The sequence below is a fragment of the Apis florea genome, unplaced genomic scaffold (assembly GCF_048593485.1).
Source record: "Apis florea isolate Af1SG1 unplaced genomic scaffold, ASM4859348v1 contig_3036_pilon, whole genome shotgun sequence".
NCBI classification, from domain to species: domain Eukaryota; kingdom Metazoa; phylum Arthropoda; class Insecta; order Hymenoptera; family Apidae; genus Apis; species Apis florea.
The window spans coordinates 1,051,861-1,069,182 of NW_028256694.1; the positions used below are offsets into that span (position 1 = coordinate 1,051,861).

General features: G+C 23.3%; 1 protein-coding gene across 6 annotated transcripts; it reads left to right on the plus strand.

Annotated features, from left to right (window-relative positions):
* The first annotated feature begins 333 nt into the window (after positions 1–333).
* On the plus strand, positions 334–16,201 carry LOC100868479 (uncharacterized). 6 transcript variants are annotated; one of them, XM_086907974.1, is made up of 14 exons: positions 2,832–3,241; positions 3,347–3,481; positions 3,802–3,900; positions 4,022–4,868; positions 5,063–5,160; positions 12,229–12,471; positions 12,602–13,170; positions 13,250–13,550; positions 13,626–14,127; positions 14,286–14,444; positions 14,543–14,718; positions 14,793–14,999; positions 15,062–15,085; positions 15,243–16,201. In XM_086907974.1, the coding sequence occupies exons 6-14, from the start codon at positions 12,357–12,359 to the stop codon at positions 15,320–15,322; spliced, it is 2,133 nt and encodes a 710-aa protein (XP_086764100.1). In that variant the 5' UTR covers positions 2,832–3,241; positions 3,347–3,481; positions 3,802–3,900; positions 4,022–4,868; positions 5,063–5,160; positions 12,229–12,356; the 3' UTR covers positions 15,323–16,201. The 6 variants fall into 6 exon arrangements, with proteins under 6 accessions (XP_086764101.1, XP_012349519.1, XP_086764103.1 ...); XM_086907975.1 differs by lacking the exons at positions 2,832–3,241; positions 3,347–3,481; positions 3,802–3,900; positions 4,022–4,868; positions 5,063–5,160 and adding exons at positions 334–547; positions 6,882–6,985; XM_012494065.3 differs by lacking the exons at positions 2,832–3,241; positions 3,347–3,481; positions 3,802–3,900; positions 4,022–4,868; positions 5,063–5,160 and adding an exon at positions 337–547 and having other exon boundaries at positions 12,229–12,497.
* Positions 16,202–17,322: the final 1,121 nt, after the last annotated feature.

Here is a 17,322-nt window from a genome sequence, read left to right on the forward strand (position 1 = left end):
TTTAAAAAAAAATTGATTTTTTTTATCAAGTAAAAAATAATTTTTAAAAAAGAAATCATTTTTATAAACAATTTTATTTATATTTTTTATCTTTAAATTAATCTATTTTTTGTTCATTAAAATTATCTATATTGAAAATAAAATGATTTATATATATAAAATCACCATTTTATGAATATACATATATTGACAAAAACTTACATTTGGAAATAATAACAAAAAATCTGTTTACGATAGCATTTTTATTTATAAGTGAATTAGAAAATAATTAAAGAGAATGCCGAAGGTGCATGAAGTGTTGCAAAGATGGGTTAATGCTAGAGAGCAACTCGCATTGACGTTTACACGCGGAGAAGCGCAAGCCGGTGTGCAGAGTCGTAGTCGTGTCATGAACAAACCGGGACGCAACAGTCGCTCACCAGACTTCGTGCTGGAATTATCGTTGAAGCTATGATTTCGCGCTTTCGTGATATTTCGTGATTCGAATCCAGGAAAACTTATTAGAAACATCATTTCGAAGAAAAATATTGTGGATTTAATTATTAGAGTAAGTGATTTTATATATATTTCTTTCATTATAATCGCGGAAATCTGATAGTTCGGACAGCAACCCTTCGATACGCTGATCGAAGTATATATCTCAGTACACGCGTACCGCGAATGTCGATTCTCTCATTCCACTCGGATCTACGTGACCCCGTTTTCGTCTTAAATCATAGTCAATTGTTTTTAACAGATGACATCCTCTATGGCGAATGCCTTAGCTAATTACGATAACTCATATAGACAGATTTTGGACATTTTTTTTTTTATTTACATTTCAGTCCAGTTTAATTAACAAAAGTATGACAAGAGTGATTTATATGCATCTTATTTTATATGTTTGTTCGTGATTAAAAATGTACAATTATTCCGTCTCGCATTTTAATACAATGGTAATAATCTATTCAAGTGGTCTTTTCAATCAATTTGAGATAATTTAATTAAATTGTTACGCTTTATTTACAAGCATACTAAAAAGTTATATATAAGAGTTTGATTAGGTTATAAAAGTTTTGTATTGTTTTTCGGCATTCGTATTGTTTATATTTTCTATCACCAGCATTTTTATCCGTTTACATACAAAAAGCCACGAGTGATTGTTATCGATCGAAATTTCTGAAACGTTTCATATAGGATTTCATGCAATATTTTTGCATATATAGCTATAAGAAATTACACTGAAACAGATAATTTAATTATTTGATATCCTCTGAAATAGTTGAAACATTTAATAATAGTACAACGAATAAATAAGTTAACGCGTATATGTATCAAAATGTCCATGAAAATAATCATATGAATTATTCTTTATATTTGCTTTGTTCTATTTTTTAATTCCGAATAATTTATTCTTATTTCTGAATTTGATTTTTTTCAAATAAACAAATCTTATTGAAATAAATTTAATAAATATTTTATGTTGATTATAGAATATAAAATAATATAAAATAGATATTATAGAATAAAATATAAAGTAAAATAATAATTATTAAGAATATTAGTTAAAAATTAAATATTATTATAATTATAATATTTAAAATTATATAATAATTATAAAATTATCATCAATATTAAAAAAAAAGAATATATAAAATATATAAAAATAAAATGTGGAAATGTTCGCATTTTTTAACATTGATTATTTTAAATTTAAATGACACATTTAAATTTTTTTTTTCGAAGCGTGAAACACACAATTTCAAATAATTTAAATTCGTACAAATGTTTTAGAATATATTTTATTGAAATTTAAATAAAATAGTATATGTTAAATAAACATAAATAAATAGTTTATAATAAATAATAATAAATAATGAAAATAAAATAAACATTCATCATGTTCTACAAGATCGATTCGACGAAAAAGATTTCTTCATATGAAGGTGGTATTCAATTATGTTATCAACAAGATTAAGAATTTTGAAATAAAATTTAAAAAATAATCGACAATAGTTTCACTTCTTCGTCTCGTCAAATTGCGTTCTAACTTTTGTAATTTCGTATTGATCGTGGCAATAGAGTCCACTATTCGATTCCAATGATGAAAAGTCGCTTTGAGAATACGCTGAAGGATCATCAAGTTCTTCATCGCGGAAATTGTCAGAAATATCAAGAATGACATAAATTGTCGCGGTTGAGCAGAAATTAATTTTAAAAATGCGATTACTGAGGAAAAATTATTCTGTTCTTGCACTCACAACATACCAGTCATATTCAATTATTTATTAATTAAATAATCTAGCTAAAGCCATTGAACTTTTTTCAATTACTATTTTTTTCGTTAATTACTATATTTGTATTAATTGACTCTATTCTTATTGCGACAACAAAACGAATATCGTGAATTTATGAGAATGTGACCAAAACATTAAAATTTCATTAATAAGAATTATTAAATTTATAGAAATTTCATACTTTAAAATTGAATTTGAAATGAAATAATTAAATTATTGTATAAAATTACAGTAATACAAAAATAGTTTTTATGGAAAAACGTAAATAACGTATAAAGAATGTAATATAATTAATGTAATTTTGTATTGAAAATTAAGTATAGTTATAAAAAATATTTATGAACTTTAATGAAAATAAAATTAATTGATTCTATTTAAAAATAAATAGTAATGATCAAAATGTTAAAGCTTTATTATATTTTATTCATATTATTTATAGAGAAAGTTTTGCAATAGAATTAAATATTTATTATTAATTATGAATTCATTCTTTGCGATATCAATTTCGAATTTTTTTATTAAATCATTCGAGATATTGAATTGTGCAAATTCGTAGCGCGATAAAATTTTTTAAATCGATGAGCATAACCTCAATTACCGTTACTCGTCGAAAACAATCTGCAAATGTATATATAATTAAATTCATTGTACTTGGAGGTACGAGAAGTATATATAATTTTATTTTTATCACAAATAGTATAGTAATCTTCGTTCGAAGAAGTTCTCTGAGAACCCGTTCGTTCAGATGACAATAAATATTGTACAAGTTCTTCCTCGTTTTTTTCCATCCTTCGCGTCGTTTTCTTCGCATATACTCGTCCCGTTTTCTCGCTCGAACTCGCGCGCGCAATAAGGTTCCGTTATCCACAGTAAATACATATCGAACATCCTCTGCGTTTTGCCTCAGATGAAAATGAACAACATATGCAACAAAATGTGTATCAATATGATATATATATATACAGGTAGGCATGAAATCGTGGTTTTATATTGAAATTTTTTATTCAACTTTTGATTTATTCATCATTTATTGATTATATATTCAATAGATTATCATTGATTAATATTAGGTTAGAATTCATAGGATACATAATGTAGAATGGATATAAAAGAAAAGAAAATGGATGGAATCTTTTATAATAGGATTGTAAATTGTATTCACATATTCAAGAATTCTTCTGTCTTATCTGAAGCGTTTTCATCAAGTATTTATCATTTTTTTATATGTTTGTTTTAATAAGTTTTTATATGTTCAAAAATTAATTATAAAGTTTTTATATGGTCAAAAAAATATTATTCTAATCAATAATTTTTGAATTCATAATATCAAGTACAATTCAATTGGATTCATTTTAATTAATATCATAAATTCATTGATAAAAGATTTTAGATCATATATTTTTTGAAAATCATTATTTATGATGATTTATAATTTATATATTAAAAAAGCATAATAAAGATGGTTAGAATATCTCGAAAAAATGATTATATTTAAAAACTTAATAAAATTAATTGAATATTGTAGAAAATATATACATATAGGAAACAAAACTAAATGTATACATATCACAAAAAGAATATAATTTCAAATGAAGTTCATCTAACAAAAGTTATTTTCAAATAGGTAATGAATATTTTATATACAATATATTTTCAAACATTAATTAAATTAAATTAAAAATAAATTTTAATCGATTATTTTCAGAGAAAATTAAATAATTAACAATTATTATTTTGTTATACAGAATTAAACAAAAACAAAAAATTTGTTTCAACTACTATGTAAATTATATCGAAGGATTATGGCAATGCTCGGGAAAGCAGTTATATAATAGCTATATTGAAAACTGAGGGAATCAAACGTAATCATCGTAGGGACACATCGCGCAGTCGTATTATGTAGATTTGTTATATCTACATAATATACTTTTAAAAACCCACTCCATAGCTTCTTGCTATCATCGAAGGGATGCACAAAACATTGTTGGAGCATATAGAGAACCCATAATCTAGAAGTGTGAGATTTTGTATGATAGAGTTGAATTAGGATTGAGTCGTGCAATGCATGAATGAGTAATTCAAATCAATTGTAAATTTTTTTTTGATTCACTAATTCTCTCTCTCTCTCTCTCTCTCTCTCTCTCTCTCTCTCTCTCTCTCTCTCTCTCTCTCATGTAACCATACAAAGAAAAAAAAGCAATCTCTTCTCGACTCGATTTAACGTCATCGCTTGCTATAGATTCTCGAGTTCTACAAACAGATCCACATACTCAATCTCCAGTTTACGATTTCCAGTATAGCCTTGTTATTCTCAAGGATAAACCAGTCGTTTCGGTTAAAGAAACGAATACTATTAGTATTAAACTATGTCAGAGAATTTAATGTCTAATATCACAATGGTTATTCTAAATTCGCCTTAAGACTGATGAATATAGATTTTGTGGATTCTTAAAATTAAAATTAAATAATTTCTAAAATAATTTTTATATTATGAATAATGAATAAACTTGAACATGTATTATTATGTTTAAGATATATTATAATTGTTTTAATTATAATTGTTACTCAAGATAATTTGGATGCATATAGAAGGTATGCTATGCAAAAAATTAAATTATTATAACTATATTGTATTTATTTTATTTAGAGTAGTTATACTTGAGATTTACAATTGTATTTAGAATATTATTTATCTTAAATTTATTATGTGAAAAATATTTAAAAAAAATTAAGAATTTAAAATATTTGGGTGAATTGATATTTCATGTAAAAATTGTTTTTTTCAGTGAGAACTCAGAGAAAATAGGAAATAAATAGAATTTTGAATGAAAATGTGTTTCTGATTATTTCAAAGATTTATGTAACGTTCAGTTTCTCCAGCGCTGTAAGTCATTTTATTAATCTCAAATTAATAAAAAATAATTATTTCTCGAAAAATAACAGACTCAAACAGGTATTATTTAATATTTCAATTCAATTATCACATATTTTATCATTTATTATTTTATATTACAATTATCACGAAAGATATTAATTAACGCATTATATATTTTAATAATATCGTATTTTTAATATACATTTAAAATCACAAAAAATTATATATAAATTTTAAATATTTTTAATTTTTTTTTTTTTTAGTATTAAAGTTATTGATTCTAAATTTTTAGAGAGTTTATGTTTATTATTGTTCCATTATTAGAATATAATTTTTATTCAATTACATATTCATTAGATGATATCTATATGGAAGATATCTATATGTATCATGATAAGTTATTATATGTATTACTATAAATATTATAAATTAATTATTAATAAATTAGAAATTACGAAGTATATGGTATACGATATATGTATATATATATATGGTATTTGAATGCAAATGGGACTCTTCTGTAAAAAATATGCATATCCTTCCGTTCGTATCATCTTAACACGACAACTATATATATATATAACAAGCTTTAAAATTAGGTTAATGAAATTGTAGAAGCGAAAGATTCGATAGTTCATCTTGTTCAATGCTGGTAATCAGGGACTTAACAAATATCATCATGATTGTATCGAAATTCCTTACAAACATAACATTTTATAATGAAACTGATTCAACATTATTTCAAATTTTTTCTCTCAAATTTAATTATTCAAATTTATCTATAAGATATAAAAGATATAAAATACTTTTTAAAAATAAATTGATTAATTTTCATACATATCGATGTATGAATATATACGGTGTACATATATTAAAAAAAAAATTTTAATCTACATTCAGTTTTAATAAAAATCTGAAATTACATTCATAAAAGATAGTAATATGAGATAGTAATATGAGATGGTAATCTAAGAGAATTCAGATTAAATCACTGGGAATACTTGTTCAGCAGAAGTATTCTCAATGAAAAACTCATTTTCCTGACTGGTATTCTTGTATTGCTAAGACATACCATTACGAGATTGGACAACCGACAGACAGGGAATATGAATATCTATTGCATAGTCCCTTACAAAAATTTTCAAAAATCATAAGTGAGAAGAAATAATTTTTAATGAATATTTTTGTAATTATTCATTGATAGATACTACTTTCTTTTTCAATTTTTTTCTTTTTTAATAAATATTAAAATATAATATATTAAAAATAATATTACATCAAAACATTTTATAAATATATTTATTATATTTAGTTATATAGTTTAGTTTACTAGTATTATATCACTAGTATTAAAATTAATATTTATTAAATTAATATAATATTATTATATTTTAATATTAAAGAAAATTCTTTATTTTTAAATAAAATATATTTATTAGAAATTCATATTTATTTTGACTTTTTTTTAAAATAGCAAGAAATAAATGTAAAACTTCTTTCAAAAAGAAACTATTTTTCTTATTCATCTATGACAATTTATATAAAGAAATTTAATTTAATATAAAATTTAAATTTATTATATATTATTATTATATATTTAGTTTTTATATAAAGAAAATTTCTAATAATATCTATATGATATAATACAATACTATTTTAGTTTCTGTAATGTTATCTGTAATGTTAAAAAATTAAAATATATTTATATACATATTTGTATTTTTTTTTAGTTTCTAGAGAACAGCTGCATTAATTACGGTAACATCAAACGTAAGACTAGATTTCAAGGTACATGGTACGATTGTGACGTAATCGACAACCTGTTCCCGATGACGTAAGAAACTAGTCGTATAGAAGACATGCAGACTCCATAATCAAAAAAAAAATTCATATATGTATCCATTTCTGAAAAAAACTTATTCTTTTATTATATATATATATATATATATATATATATATATATATATATATATATATATATTCTCTTAGTTTCTTTATATTTTTTGAACATTCAAATCCATTCCCATGTTATACAAGATATACTATAATGGGAAAGAAATTAAAAAAAAAAAAACTAAAAATGAGGATAACAGGTAAATAAAGAGGATAATTCTTTTAATAATTTTTTTTAATATTTTATTCTTGATTTTTTTTTTATTTTAAATTAATTTTAATTATAAAATAAAAGAATAATAGAATAATGGAAATGTGCTTAATGTAATATAATATTGTTTATTAAAAATGGATAGTGGTACTGCTATGATATTCAATTGCGCTATATTTATTGTATATGCATAATCACAATCACCACTTCCGTTCTCCGTAATACGGACCAGCAAACCATTAAATGAATCCCGCCCGCTTAAAAGGTGATGTTCGTACGTAACTATTTATAACCAGGGTGAATATGTTTGCAATGGAAAAAAATAATTGGTCTAAATTACCAGCGTGAACAAATGATGAATTTTGTAATTTCTGAAAAATTTTTTAAAAAAGACTATAAATCAAATTGTTAATTCCAATTGTTTTTGTTATATTTGATATGCTTAACTTAAATTCTATTGCTTTCTCTTTTTTAATTTATCAAAAATATAAAAGCGATAGATTTTTTATAAATTGTTAAGAATATAAATATAAATCAATAATCACGCATATAATTGAAAGTATATTATATAAACTGTTTTATAGAAATTTTCTTTCATAATTAACTAATTTATTAGATGATAATGATTCAAAACTATTCATTAGTTAATAATTCAACAAATTTCTTTTTTTTTTAAATATATTTATTAATATTTTTAAACTATCATATTGATAAAGAGTTTTCGATTTTTATTATATTATTTTATTATTATTCTTACTTAGGAATTGAAAATTGGAGTTAATATATAATAATAGGTTCTTGTTATATAGAAAAAATATTTTCACAATAAATGATAATGGAACATTAATTATAATTTTATCAAAATCGTTGTTCAAAATTTATTTTGAATATATAATTTATACTATCGCAAATTTGGACTTGACAACCAAAAAATTATCGTAATATTTTATTTAGTATTGCGATATTTCAGCAGTAGTTTTAAAAATACGTGAATATGTGTAGAAAATGTTTGTATTAAAAGAAAACATTCGAGGTTTCGTGACCTGTCGTTAACCTAGTAGGATTCCCATTCCAGTACACGCACTCATTACAGGTTCCACCACGTTTATTCTATACTCGAAAGTTGATTGCGAAATAATCGAAATAGCAATAGATACGAAGTAGAGCAGAGAAAATCTTGAAGAGAAAAATAGGAAATAGGAAACACTCGTTAATTTAACAATGGTAAAGATACTTGAAGAATTCTAATCTTCGTCTGTAGAATTATAATTGAAGATATCTTGAATTGATTGAATAAACAACTAGATTTGTTTAGTTATTTTCGAGTTAGCCAAAAATTTAGAAGATAAAAGCTATAGGAAGAAATAGAAGAAAAAGTTTGAGGTTTCATGAATGTTTTTCAAGATTTTTTTTATTAAATTAATATGAATGATTTTTTTTAAATTTGAAAAATCAAATTTTATAATAAACATTTTTTTTATTTTTCAATATAACATTTATATATATATATTTTATTTTATTGGAAAAATTTATTTGCTTAAGAAAAATATAATATTGCTATAGTATAAAAGGAAAGAATGTAGAAAATAATCTTTAGTTTCGCACGGTATAATAAAGCTATCATATAAAAGTAAATTCAATCGGATAAAATTATGCGACAATTGCGCCAGTTCGTGCAATGTTTTACTCACGTTTATTATGCCAATTATTTAATGATCTGCTCAATAATGTGTGAATAATTTATTTTTTAATTCAAATGTTTAATGTCGTATACTTCTTAGAACAAAAAACTTTTTTAATCGACTTTTTTCTTATTTATCGATGGATTAATCTTATAATGTTCAAGTTTTTATAGATATTATAAAAAAATTAATAAAAATTTCAACATCAATATCCTATTTGCAATATCAAAATAAATGATCGTATATTCATATAAATATGAAGTTGATTGGTTTCCAAAATACAATAGTATTTTTCTGGATTGATAATAATATCTTGTTTCTGAACGTGCAATATATCATTTATTGTTAAATAGTATTTATTTGCACTATATAGAATTTAGTAATATTTTAATATTAATTCTAATATTAATTTCAAAAAACTTATCATCTTTTTATTCGATAAAAATTTATGTTTATATTCTTTATTTTCTATATTGAAAGTATTAAAAGTTTATTGACATTCGATATTCGATGAAGTTTGCATCGATTATTGTAAACTGATACATTCACTAATCGGTCTCTGACTTCCGGATTTTCTAGGTTATAGGGGTGACTCAGTTAATCTATTGTTGTAAATCAATATTTTAGAAATCAAAAATATTCTTTATAAAGAAAATATTGAAAATAAAGGTAAAAACTTCTTTAAATAATCAATCTTATTTATTTCAAATCTTATTTTTAAATTTAATTATTGATTAAAGATTATGTTACAGATTTTATTTCCTAACAGAAGATAATATATTAAAGTATGAAATGAAAATAACAAATATACATTAAATTAAAACGAGACACATAGAAATAAATCTAAATAAGAAAATTTATTAATTTATATAAATAATAATTTAATATATTGTCATAATATAATGTATTCAAAGAAATTATGATGTGACATTTATAGTATATATTATTACTACAAAAATACTTTTAGCATAAACAAACACAAGAGAATGAGAAGTATTATACAAATAAGAAATGATAATATATGATATGAATGGATATTCTTTTTTTAAGTTTTGCAAATATAATATAAATATAAGAGATTCTATGTTTGATTATTTTAATAATATATTTTTTATTTTTAGATTTATAAGTTTTATAATATAAGAAACAAAAAAAAATATATATATATATATAATATAGTATATATATATATATATATATATATATATATATATATACTAATATTAATTTATATTTTATAAATAAGCTAACAAAGTTTTGTTTATCTTTTTTTTTATTTTTCTTTTAAAAACAAACGAGAATATTAAGTATAAAAAAAATGGATATATATAATGAATATTTATAATTTCATTTGATTATCAAATATTATTAGAATTACATTCCAACATTTTTTTATAAAAAAAAAAAACAAACAAATTCTAGTATGCAAATTACAAATTCTTATGAAAAATAAATACTTTAGAAACAAAAAAACAATGGAATATACTATTATATATATTATTGAACTATATAAGCATTACTGTAATTTTCGTTTCCTTCTCAAAGACATTAAGACGGTTGCTAACCGGTGGTAACATCCGCGAGGGAGAAGAATGATTGAACGAAACGGATGAGCGTTTAATTGTGAAGAGTATGTAGGAGGATGAATGAAAGCGAGCTAGGTGATGAGCTATGCCGTCATCGCCTGATTTCTTTGCGACAATGACGATGCCGTATAATGAAAAGACAAGTCTGATAATGTCAATTACATACTTGTATTTTTCTAACTTTATATACTATAACTTTCTTTAAAGGTAGAATTCTAATGGTTGTAATAATGATGAAAAAAAAATGGATGAATTTTAAAAGCAAAAAATATTGAATTTTAGTAATATAAAATTCTACTACACAATAAGCAATTTTGAAACAGTATAAAATAAGTTGTTGAAAATAAAAAAGAATTATTAAGAATAATAATGCAATAATACTGCATACTAATTAAGTGATTCATTAATAATGTATTCATTAATGTAAAGATTAATTATTAAAAATGTATAGAGGATAAAAAAATCGCATGATTAAATTATAAAATCGATGCATTATGCGATCAATAATACATTTATTTTATCAATTCTTGCAAATTGATGTTTGCATGATTTGATTTCCATAATTATTTTACGTATTCTATTTAATATGTTCTGTTTTATAATTTCTCGAAATTTTATTTTGAAGATATAATTTTGAAGATTTCTTTATGTTGTAAATCTATTAGAATTTTCAAGTGCTCATTCTAGAAAATAAATCTAATATGGAATAAGATATGCAATACGAATGCAAATAAGAAAACAATGCAGATAAAAACGAAGAGTTTTTTGAGAAAATTATGTTTCTGTAACGCAACGAATAAATTGCAAATTGCAAATAAATTATAAAAAAAATAGTAGTAGGAATAAAAAATAGAGAAAGAATTTAAACGTTGAAATTAAATGTCAGTCTCAAGGAAAATAGCATATAAACTTTTTAATATCGATAATGAAAAAACTAAAATGATTATTTTAAATTACAATGTCTACTAATTTTTGAGACAAAGTAATATATTGTTAGAAAATTATAAAACAATTGGTATGATGGATATGTTTAATAATAATTATAATAAATATTATACTTTATTATATAATGAAATGAAAACATAATATATTTATATTTTCATTGTTCTTGTATAAAATAATAATTTACTAATAATTAATTATTTATTAAAGATTAAAATTCATAACATACATTAATTATAATATTCTTTTAAGATGCATTATGATGAATTTTTTTTAAATATATAAGTAATAAAAAACATGTATATATATATAAGTATATATATTCTAGGATGTATAAATAGTACCTTCCTTTTTTTTATCAGTAAAAGAAACAATTCCTTAATGAAATCAAAAAAATAGATACTCGAACTACATCTTTTTTCATTAATTTCTTTATAATATATGAATGACGAGTTCTCATTTTTCCGGTATAGCGGTATTTTTGATCGTCTTCGTGCATCGTATAAATAAGAAGAAACTCCTATATAGTCATGTGATTAAATGATCAGTTATTTATATATATAACTTATATCGTGATCATATGACTCATGCCATATTTAAAATGAAAATATTATAATAATTTCTAAATTGTAAAATATATCCGGAAAAATATATCGATGAACGATATTATTAATTATTATAATTATTATTCTAATTGTTATAAAATTATATAAATTATAAAAAAAATATCCTTAAAATTTCAAAAAATTTTTTATTTTTTTAGACAAAAAATGAATTCAAAAAAATGGAAACTAAAGGAGGATCATTAGCATAATAGACGATCAATGGTCGTCAATATCTTTGAAATTATTTGTACCTGTTTTTAAGAGAAACATTATAATTATATCCAAGATGTCAATCACGGCTTCTACGGAAAAAATGGAAACAACTAAGGATCTACCGAAAAAGAAATTTATTAACATTAATCTTCTTTCATTAAAACTTCTATTATTCCTCTTTTTTGGAGGTATATTTAAAACGAATAACGAATAAGTAATTAATAAATATGTATTACGAATATTGAATTTATCAAAAATATTTTGTTTTAAAAAATAAATAAATTATAAAATATGTCATTATCATAATTATTTTATCAGGAATGGGATGTCTCTTCCCTTTTCTTCCCTTACATATGACGGAAATGGGATTGAGTATCGACCAAATCCGTATGATCTCAATAATTTCGCCAGCAATCGCAATCATGGGACCTCTGATTGCCGCTCCTATTGCAGATAAATTAGCAGATCATCGGGGAAGAAATGATAAATCGACAGGTCGTTACCTAAGATTGATGATCGCTATTGCCTGCATTTTATCTGCCATTTTCTATGCTTTTCTCTTATTGATTCCAACGGTTAATCGCATTGAACCCCCAAGAGAAAGAAGACCAGGCCTAAAATTTAATTGTGATCAAACAGGGGCAGTGATATTGCAAGAAAAATGTAAAAATCGTATTTCTTGCCATAGATGGTCTGATGAAAGCAGAATTGGTTCATTACTTTTGGAAGGTTGCGATTATGCTTGTTACCCTACAGGATTAAAACGGTGGCATTCTGACAACAATGATGGATCTACTACTTTTGGAACAACCGATTCTGATATAATTATTCTAGATGGCAGTGGCGAAACGACAGTAATTCCTCTTGAAAGTGAAATATATTCTCAGGTAAATGTTTAGATAATAATTTAGATAATAATTGTCAATATATAACAAGAATAATTAAAATTCAAAAAATATATTATAGGAACAAGAAGAAACCAAAAAAATGCGAAGATTTGCCATGTCTCATAACGAACCACCTCATTTATGTTTTAAAGAAGGTGACAATATTGTTTGTCATGTTTATACTAAATATTCAGGCAATTTAGCCATAAATGCCACTTTAAGACAAGCCTTAAACAACAAAAGTGATCAAGATTGGTGTGTATATCCCTTAGCTGAATATTTTGCTTGTCGTATACCTCTAGAACTGGAAACCAGAATGGCAGAAATTTCTCAAAGTTGTACTATTGAATGTGATTTAGTTGATCCATATACTCTTCCAGGTAATATTATTTTTTAATATGATATTAATATCAACATCATCGTAATATAACAATTTTTTAATACAACAATTTTAGATAGCATCCTCATAGAAAGCCAATGTCAAAAGACAGAAGATTGGTCTCATTTAGTTTTTTGGACATATTTAACCATTCGATCAGTCGCTGATATTTTCCCAACGACAGCTGTAGCTTTAATTGATGCAGCAATTGTTATAGTTACCAGAGAAACATCCTGTGGACGTGGAGATGTGGGACGTCAATTAGCTTTCGGTTCTCTTGGATTTGCCATCTTTGGTCCCTTAACTGGTTATTTATGCACACTTATGGAAAACTTGAATTCTTTCTACTATTTGCCGATTGGTATACATGCTATAATGATGCTTTTGGCAGCTCTTGTAGCTTTTTGTGCCAATGACATGCCACTTAGTCCACCGGAATGGTGGTGGCATACCAGAAGCGGCATGCTGGCACTTCCCATGAGCGCTATCAAAAGATATGGCAGTGAAACTGCCGCTCTTGTAATTGTACTCATCGTTATGGGAACTTTCTGGAGCGCTATGGATAGTTATTTACCTTTGTAAGATTTTTTATTAATTATTTTACACTATAATGAGAACAATAAAATTGATTTGAAATTATTGGATTAGTGATGAAATTAATTTTAAAATTAAATATTGTTATTTTAAGCTATAGTAAGAAAATATAATAAAAATTAGTTCATACTTTTATATTTAGACATTTACAGAAGTTGGGAGGTGATGAACTTCCTATTGGTGTAGCTATGACCATTGGAGCAATTCCAGCATTTTTATTCCTTTGGAAGTCTGAACATTTAGTTGATTACTGTGGTCACAGTAATCTTCTTATCACTGCCTTTACTGTGTATATTATTAGGTAGGTAAGTTTTTATATAATGTTATTAGTTTATATTATATTATAATATATTGAAATATTTTTTAATTTATATATTTTTCGAAAATTGAAATTTTTAGATTTACTGGTTTAAGCCTCATAGCAGAACCTTGGTGGTCTTTGATTTCGGAAGGCCTCGAAGTCTTTACGTTAGGAATTATGTGGATTACTGCCATTCTTTATCTGAGACATCTCGTACCACGTCATTTAACAGTAACTGCTCAAGCACTGCCTGTGATTGCACATTTCTGCATCGGCATGTATTCATGTTGAATATATATATTCGATAATTTTTGTAATACTACTTTTAATTCTTTTAATTTGATTCAGGTCGATGCATCGGAGCCGTAATTGGTGCTTATATCAATGTTAATAGTTCTGATATCATCGATTCATTGAGATTTCTTTATCGTTGCATGGCTGTTGCTGCCGCAGCCGTTGCTGGTTTATATTTTATTTTGTACCATGGTATATTGAAACCACGATGTCATGCACATATCATACAAGGACCACGACAACCTCCTACTGTTGTACAAGGTACGTACATTTGATGATTTGTATTTATAAACTATTTTAATTAATGTGTTTTATTATGCAAGCTGCTATTAAGGAATATGAATTAAGTGAGTGAATCTGTAATAATTTATTTATTTTATAGTATTGTTACATTATATATATACATTATACTTCGAATGTTTAATGATTTATTTTGTTATTTTGTAGATTTCAATATAAATTTTATTATACCTTTTTCTTCTCTTGTTTTTTTTTTATATGTAGCAATGAACGGAAATGGAAATTATACACCGCTCAGAGTTTACCACAACGGTATGGGCAGAAAAGGTCAATTTCGCTATTGAAAAATTAAGGAAAGAAAAAAAGAAGAACACTTAACGACATTTTAAATATTACGGTGCTAGTAATTAGATTGTTGTAATTAAAACAAAAAATTGTCATTGTTATATAACATGCGTATAAAAAATGCGCTTTTCATCTTTAAATTCTTCAGACAAAATTGTAACTCTTTTATACAATTTTTGATTTCCTTTTATACAAGCAGTTTCTAAGAATTGATTTGCTCAAGTGTATTTCAAATTGAAATATTGAAACGAGGTGTTACTACATTACTACATCAGTATCGAAATGAGATTATAAAAGAAAGTAGAAATATTCAAATTTTAAAAGTATTTTTTTTTTTTATTATCTCTCTTCAGTTTTATATATATATATAAACGAAAATAACTTTATATGTATATATAAACATAAATTTGATTTCTTTTAATAGGAAAAAATCAAATTATTTACTATTTAAAAATCACATTTTAATTTTATTTTTATTTTTAAAAATGTAATTAAAAAAATTACTTATTCAATAATTTTGATTTAAAGTATCAATGAATAATTACCAAATCATTATTATTTTAAATATAACATTTATAATACTTTCATCTTTTTAATCTTTGTATCTTTTATACACAGACGACATTTTAATATTGCGAAACGTTACAAAATTCATAACTTTGTTGCGTTTCCTTTATATATTTGACTGCGTATATAGATAAAATGTTTGCAAAGAAAAATTTTTACGGACTTGTTGTATGTATGTAGAGACAAATATTTATCTGTCTACATAAGATATAATACATAGAATATAGTTAATTTAAAGATAAAAAAGTAATATATTGATTTTCGGAATCGATATATGTATATATGAAAAAAATAAATAAAATTAAACAAAACTTGAAATTTAAAATTTAAAATATGATTAAAACTAATTAAAGAAAATAAAATTAGCACCTATTATTTATTTCAGAAATTACTTCTATCTTTTGAATCTTTTCTTTTAAATGAAAAATAAATAAAATAGTGCTATAAAATCTATAAAAAAAAAGATAATCATTATTTTAAATATTTTGTAAAAAATGTATTTTTTAGATTTAGTTTTATTTAATAGTTAAATTTATTATTTATTATAGATTAAATGATCATTTTAATAACATCTCAGATCAAATATATTAAGACATAAAATACTATTAAAAATTTTATGGCCTTTTTTTGCCATTTTTTGCATGTTCGTTTACAATCACTGTACATTATTTAAATAAATATAGCTATTAAATATATTTTTATGAAATATATTTATATGGATAGAAATACTCATATAAATACAGTAAAAACTTGATCAAAAAATTTGAAAAATTTTTCAAATTTTATTGTTATTTGATAATTTTGAAAATAAATTTTAATTAAAAATTATAAAAATAACTAAAGAAATTTCTCAATTTATAGAGAAAAAAATTACCAATATATATAAAAACAATTTAAAAATTATTTAAAAGAAATTAAAATTTTTACATTATTCATTACATACTATCTGTACAAAACAAACTATGACAATTACTTATTTAAGCATTTTTATTAATATTTTTATTCTATTAATCAGTATTACTTATGCAACATACAATATTTTTTTTATATAAATTAACAAAAGTTCTTAAATTTTCATAGAAAATCTATATTTAAATATCTTAAATCTAAATATCTCAATTAGAAATTTTTTAATATGATCAAAATACGAAAATTGCTAATAAATTTCAGATATTTTAATCAATATTTTGAAGAAATAAAATAAATCTACAATAGTTAAGATTTATTCGAAAAGACTAAAAGATTAAAGAAAATTATATAATATAAAATAGAAGTAACAATGAACTGTTTTTTGTCATACTAAATTTAATTTATCACTGAATTTATTTATCATGTAATTTTTCATTTCAATATCATGCAATATTCGTACAACTGATTAATAAAAAATAATAAGTAGATAAATGATTAAAGTACTAATAAAACTCACGAAAGA